General features: G+C 35.2%; 1 protein-coding gene across 2 annotated transcripts; it reads left to right on the forward strand.

Moving 5' to 3' along the window:
* The first annotated feature begins 557 nt into the window (after positions 1 to 557).
* LOC136818372 (uncharacterized) lies at positions 558 to 7,333 on the forward strand. 2 transcript variants are annotated; one of them, XM_067074709.1, is made up of 6 exons: positions 558 to 1,486; positions 1,730 to 2,173; positions 5,334 to 5,459; positions 5,575 to 5,697; positions 5,802 to 5,948; positions 6,097 to 7,333. In XM_067074709.1, exons 1-6 carry the CDS (start codon positions 755 to 757, stop codon positions 7,087 to 7,089), a joined length of 2,565 nt encoding a protein of 854 aa, XP_066930810.1. In that variant the 5' UTR covers positions 558 to 754; the 3' UTR covers positions 7,090 to 7,333. The 2 variants fall into 2 exon arrangements, with proteins under 2 accessions (XP_066930810.1, XP_066930811.1); XM_067074710.1 differs by lacking the exons at positions 558 to 1,486; positions 1,730 to 2,173 and adding an exon at positions 4,864 to 5,216.
* Positions 7,334 to 7,339: the final 6 nt, after the last annotated feature.

Raw genomic sequence — 7,339 nt, forward strand, 5'->3', positions numbered from 1 at the left:
CTGTCAATGGCCCAGGGGGGGCACTCATATGATCTAGCCTACGTCATGTACCGCGCTTAAGGGTAGGGTTTTTCAGCATCCCAAAATGCACTGCAAGGGTGTGTTTCTGTGAGATTACACTGCAAGGGTCGAATTTTGAAACAAATTCAAAGTAATTGTTAAAAAGAAAGGTTTTTACTTCTCGTTTCTATTGACTGATAATTACAGCTGACAAGAATAATAGTTTTCTCAATTTTTCTTTGAAACAGAAAATCTCCCAAGCTTCTTCTTTCACGCAGATTTTACAGCTGAGAAATATAGTGCACTATAAGGGTTGGGTAAATCAAGAGAAATATAAATTCGAGCTGTGAAGACAAAGTTTTTTTTTAATACAAGATCTTGTAGAAAAACTCTCGCAAAGTAGATATTGCCGTATAAACCACGGATTTACAGCAGAATATACTTACGCAGCATGTCCGACTTGCTTTTTGGGGCAAAATCACCAGCTGCGGGGGAGAACTCTGCGAAATCGTCAAAACATAATCAAAAAACATAAACAAATATGGCGATTGAATTTTTTTTATCAGGAAAATTTAAGAGTTTATTTTTGCTGTATTTAGTGTGAAATTGATTGGAAATTTAGAGTTTTTTTGCTGTATTTAGTGTGAAAGTGGTTGGAAAAAAATTGTTACGAGTGTATGGTATTACTAATGATGATAAAAAGAAAAAGTTACTTGACATATTCCTTTTTTCCATTTTATTTAGAAAAAATGTAATGACCTCAACACCACTAAAGACCGCCAACTCGTCAACTTTTATTGAGATAGACCAATTATGTTTCATTTGTGGTGTTGACATTTTTTCTGATGATGTAGAAGCTCCAGTTTACTTTTTATTAAAAAACAAGACATTTGTCATCCCCCTTTTAAAAGGGCTATCAAAATGGAAACCTTGGATTTTTCATAACAATGACACAAAACTATGCAAAAAATGTAAGGACAATATTGAGTCAATACAAAGTCTGGAAAAGAAATTAAACGAGAAAAAGAACAAGCTTTGTAATGACTTTGAAGTAAATTGGTCCAACCAAGAAAATATTTTTGGGTCTCCATTACGTTTTAAAAGATTGAGGGTACCATCGCCAAGCAAAAAATCCAAGAAAATTGCAAAACCTTTGAATCCATTTCAAGTTTTAACTGCTCCCCAAACACAAACTATAACCGCTCCATCAAGAATTACTATTCCTCCGTTAAAGATTCCATCGTTATCATTTTTATCTCCTTCTCAAATTTCTTTGTTGCCAACTTTACAAACACTTGTTACGAATAATCAAATACCTTCATCATCAACCACAAATGTGCCTCGTTATCAAGTTGTAAATGTGTTAAAGAATACTGATTATACTCATGCTTTGGTGCCAAAAACGCAGCATCCACCAATTCATCACTCGTCCTCAAATTTGGCTGATGAACAACTTGTTCCTGATAGATCTGATGAAACATTAGAGGTACTTACTTAAAGATAGTTGATTTTCTTGCAGTTACCTTAAGAGAACTTTTTTGCCAAATTTGAAATAGTTATCAAAAAGATTGGAAAGGCTTTTAGTTGAGAGATCCAATAAGGTATTATTATGCCTTTGAACTTTCATGTATTGAGGTCTAGAAAAATAGTGGTCAAGACAAGAGGTTGCCCCTAGCTTTTGAAAGTTACCTTCAAAATTCATAATACACACCTACTAAATTTTATTTAGATATCAATTCGCTTTCCAAAGACATCTAAAACGTTTAAAGTCAATGCTATGGACACAATTGGAATGGTTATAAAGTCGTTTGCAATGAATTCAATAGCTAGTGGTATCAAAACCCTCATCAATAAAGCGGATACGAGAAATATTTTGTTACAAGAACTCATTAAGTTTCTGGTAGTAGAGATGCAGAAATATAATTTAAATGAAAATGCATCATTGCACCATAATGAACAATATTCTGTCATAAATGCCAGCATCAACCGTTTAAACAATGAAAGTTCGGAAATTTGTCCTGCACTCACTTCCCTAGCAGATGGACTGTATGATCATGATCAAAATCAAAGCACCTTCTTCATTTCCTTGCTACTGCATTCACATAATCGTTTACTTTCATCATTTGCATACAAATTTGGTTATTTTTTAAGATGGTCCGGCCTCCGATCAACAGTAAGTCCTTGTTTCTTAATCTAATATTATAAGGAATAACCAGCTATTTCTCATTATCAGATGTATCTTCTTAGAGTGGCTGGTTCTGAGAGCTTTCTGACACTTGAAACTATAGCTAAAATTACCTTATCTATAATACCCTAATCTATAATAAATGCATTTGCTACTCTATCAGCCAAATCTCCTGAGTGATGGATAATTAGCTGGTTATTATGCTTTAACACTACATGTTGTTATGAGGATCATGAAAAAGTATTTTATTTTCTCTCTCCGCGCCCTTGTGTCTTTAATCACTTAATCATGCATGCTTAGAGTTCTACCAGGATTTTAACCTTACTGCTAACAAAATCAACAAAATCTCAAAGATATTTGTGTAAAAGTAAGAAAATTATCCTGGTTTTATAACATAGCTTGAAAGTGAGTGGTTTAATGTACTTTAAAGTCAAAAACGTTAGTTTTGACTACAACCACATTGACATTTAGCCAGGCTCTGTTAGTACAAAGCAACCTGGGGGCTACTCTAAGACAACATTACTGTATTACCGTAGAGGTAATAAAAATATAGATGGAGATACCACTCCTACTATTCTATTGTATTATACCATTGATAGCAAACTGTTGATTTGGGAGAAAGCCATTTAAATTTTGCTTTCGCTTATGGGAATAGTTAATCGAAGAGAATTTGAATAAAATCGTGCTACATTTTTAATTTATTCATTGTGTGATGACAGTTTTTATTGATAAAATATAAGAAAACCTTTCAAGAATAATCACAGAACATCGAATTTGAAATGTTCACTGGTCAGAGAATCCTCGGCAAACTTTATTAATTTCTACATATTTACTAATCTTTCAACTATATTCTATCAAAATTTTGAGGCAGCTGGTATTTTAGATCTAAAGATATTTATAGCAAAGAAACTTCCACAAACAACAAAGAATTCGCAAAATTTGAAAGAAATTGTTAAAATTTCTAAAGAGTTTTATAACTTCTTTGGCTATTACAGAAAAGTTGTTACTTTATCTAACTTTTATTACCTCTATGGTAATACACGAGGGCTGTTTCTAATTTTTCATTTGCGCCCATAACCAAGGAAATTTGTTTAAAAAATAAGAAATTTTCTTTTTTATTCTCTTTAAAGGCAATGTCAGTTCTCTCACGTTTTGGACTAACAGTTCATGGTCGTAGTCTTACGAGAAAGCTAGAAGAAATGGGAAAAGATTTTGACAAGAAAGTTATCCAATGGAAGATTGCACGGGACCGTTTTCTTACAGGCAGAAAAGCTTTGAAGTTCCTAACCAAGTTCTTTACCAAGAATACTCCAATTGAAACAAGTCAAGCCGTGCTGCTCATCAAACTTCTATGTCGAGAGGTTCAAATCGATGACATTAATGATGAGTTGGCATCTAGATTCCTTCCTGCATTTGACGAGACACTGATGGTAGTGGCTTCGCAATTCATTATGCAGATGAAGTCCCGAAAGATCACCCTGTCAAAACTTGATGAGTTTTGCTCCGAATACATCGACGAACGTAGTTCTACCGTCGCCTTCCATGATTCGCTGAAGAAAATCAAGATCAAACCTAGGCTGCTGGCATCCACTAACGGATTCGTGCTCCTTATAGAGGATGCTTAATAAGCTATATTTCCTTTGTCCAGAGATTTGCCGCCTTTAGCCGATATACGGCTAAAGACATTTTTAGCTGGCGAGTGTCTACAAATATAACATTACGTAATGTTTAAATTTTCTGTGAGGCACCAAATCATAGATTGGAAAATATATTTGAATTTTGAAAAAAAAGTAGGCGGAAGGAAGTTTGCTTGTTTTTCTTCCTCCTTTCTTGTTTAATGTGGAGATTTTGTAAAAGATGAGAAATTAGATTTATTGAATTTAAGTGCCCTGATGTATCTTCTGTGTGCACCAACAAAATTTTGCTTCATAAAACTACATTTTGATGCTTTAATTTGGACTTGCATGAGTGTATAATTTTTTACCACACTCTGGATTCGTTGATCACTTTGGCTCCAGATAATTGTTTTGTCAGTTCTTCAGATATGTTGCAGATTATTTCAAGGTATTCTAGTTATGTATATACAGTACATTTTGGGGGTCATATTGAATATTTCTGACATTACTTCTTTATGATTCTACAAAAGGGAGTGTTGTTGTTCCTTCAACAAGGGCCTTTAAATGTTAAAACAAAAAGAACTTTTCTTCAGCTTTGGCATTTCACTTTTTAATACTGTGTGGCCTTTGTATCTTTTCAGGTACTTTAGCTTCAATCTTTGAAGAGATTGGAGTGTTTCTGGTTTGTTTTCTTTCACTTTTTGTGTTCATATTTGTATTTTTTGAGCTTCGACCGAAGAGCTGATGGAAAAGTTTTGATAAATTTACAGACCAGATATCTTATAAAAGCAAAAGTCAAAAATAAATCTACAGACTGTACATAATGCGCGCATCAGATTGTTTTTTTATCTTTTTTCTGTTTTGTTTTTCTGGTCTGGGATTCGAATTTCAAATGTAAACATTCCATTGAAAACGTTCGAAACGATCGTTTTTGCGCGCACATCAATGTCAATCAAATTACTCGCCAAGATTTCCTTTGCGAACCGGAAAGCGGTTGGTAGATCATTAAGCAGACCTATACTACCTGGGGTTTTGTAGAGGTCTGCGATTCAGACTAGATCAAACCGTGTCCATCTTTCAGTCTGGGTGGCGACAATTGTGATATGCACGTCAGCACCAGACAAAAGAGTCTCTCCAACCCAAATAAATCGTTCCATTGGTTTCATTCTTTTGCCATTTTGGATCCAGTGTCTGGAGACCATCTGCCTGATGTGCACACCGCTAGGCTGAAGGATGTCCCTATCAGAGATTTTTTACCATCCTCTCATGATCATTCAATGATGAAAAGAGATATGATCCTTATTTGCACAAAGATACTGGTGAAACACCTTCCAAGTCTACAAGAATTTAATGATTGCGTCTTTTGGCATATTCCCCACAAATATTCAAAGGAACTTTCTGCCAAAACTGTAGAGGTATAATTTAGAACGGTTGTTTCACAGTGACGTAATCTCAAACAAATTTTGAATTCTCAAATATTATTATACAACTTTACATTCTACAGACCGTTAAAAATTCTTCATTTATTTTAGGTTCCTTTGGGTATAATTCCTCGCAATGAAAACTCAACCGAAGGCATGATAGAAATCATCGAGGAGCTCAGCAAAAACTATGGCTTGGAGGATGAAGACGAATTTCTTTTCATGGGTGGAGATCAGGTATGTATGTTTAACGGTGCGTTATATGCCATTTTAGGTCGTTTAATTCGAATTTCCACATTTTCCTATAAGAATATAAAGAAGTTTTTTTGAATTTTTGTTTCGAAAACTTCAGGTGACTGAAGACCGGGCAAGGCACTGCCAAGCAGCAAGGTGCGAAGAAGAATCTCGCGAAGACCGCCTCGAAAAATTCTGGTTTAAAAACGAAGACTGGCACTTTGAAAGAATTGCCTACAAGGTAGACATAATTTGCTAATTTATTTACTCGATAAACTAAGTTCTTTACTGCATATGCTGTTGTATATTATGGTTTATTTTAATATGAAATAATTATATTTTCAGTGCGTGTTGGACAAGCTTTCGAGCAGCAGATGTGCGGGTGACTCTGGTACCTTTTACAGTAATGCTGTTAAATTAGGAAACAGTAACGCGACCACTGACGTTATGGGAAGCCACTACAACAAAATAAAAGAATTCTTTCAAGTACATGTAGGTTGTTTTCTTCATGATAATCGGATATCCGTTTTTGTTACTAGATCGCTACTACTACTTTACTTTAGCAATTACGCCAGATACACATTCTCAAAATTCCTGACATTTACAATTCACAATATTTGAAATATTTTCCTTTTCACAGACATCTGCTATGGTCGTTGTTGCCTTCACTGAACATCTCGGAATGAAGTCTGTGAACGACAAAATCGAAGTTCCTGAAAGACTTACCTCTGTCGCTGAACGTAGACGCTGGCTGTTCGGTTTGATCAACAAGATGCTTGAAAAGTTCGTGCTTCCAGAAATTGACGAATTGACAAAAATTGAGGAAAGATTGTTTCAAAAGGTTGCGTGTCAGCAGCCTGGGTGTTCATCCCTATTTACAACGTTAGTTGGACTGAAGGCTCACGAAAAGAATTTTCATAAAATCGACCACACCGAAAATGCAGAACCCAAATTGGATGAAGGAGAAGATCCGGTGTTCAACTATGGATGTGTGAGCTTATCATATGGACTCCTTCTGAAGAATTTGGGGGACGCAATTAAGGAAGGTGACGGAGAAAGGGTTGTTCGATGCTGGAAGTATTTTACCTACGTATTCAAAAGCACTGGACAAGCCCATAAAAACTATGCTTTGGCTGGTCTGCGATTGATTGCTTCAATTAAAGGATTACTGACACCAGCAAAGGCACACGAACTTATATGGAACAGATTTTGTAATACGGCTGGCGGAATCGGGAAATGTATCCCGCGAGATTTGAGAAACGAGCATCTCAATAAAATTGCCAAGGAGCATATTCGTAGTCTTGGTCATTCAAATATTTCTGACGATAATGTGGTAAAAATGTCACGCACAATTGGTTGTATGGAGGACATAGTAAGAAGTTTTGCGCAAAAAGAAAATCAGAAAACTCATAAAAAAAATCCTCATGAAAAGACACAGCTTGCCCATTGCATCTCTGAAATAACACAGGCAAACATGTTCAATCATGTGAGTGGTCGAGAGCTGAATGGTTTTCCTGATTTCAAAAGATCTATTTACAGTGGATTAGAACCAATTACACTCAAAAATTGGTTGGTTCAGTATCGCCACCAATGGGACATTGAAAATAGAAATATTTATAAATTTGACGACTAAATTGTTTGGCATTTCTCTTTGTATTTATAAGAAAACTTTGCATTTTATATAAAATATGGTTCATTTAATTTCTGTTTGTAACAGTGTTACTTTGTGTTACCTTAATGGAAGAAATTTTCGGCTCATTTGCGAAATTAAATTCCGCGAAATTTGCCATTTTGAAACTCTGATTCGCGAAATTAAATTCCGCGAAAATTTCTTCTCGCGAAAATTTCTTCCCTTAAGGTACTGTGTTACTTTGTGATTCCCC

This window comes from Clytia hemisphaerica, unplaced genomic scaffold (assembly GCF_902728285.1).
Source record: "Clytia hemisphaerica strain Z4C2 unplaced genomic scaffold, Clytia hemisphaerica genome assembly, whole genome shotgun sequence".
Classification (NCBI taxonomy): Eukaryota; Metazoa; Cnidaria; class Hydrozoa; order Leptothecata; family Clytiidae; genus Clytia; species Clytia hemisphaerica.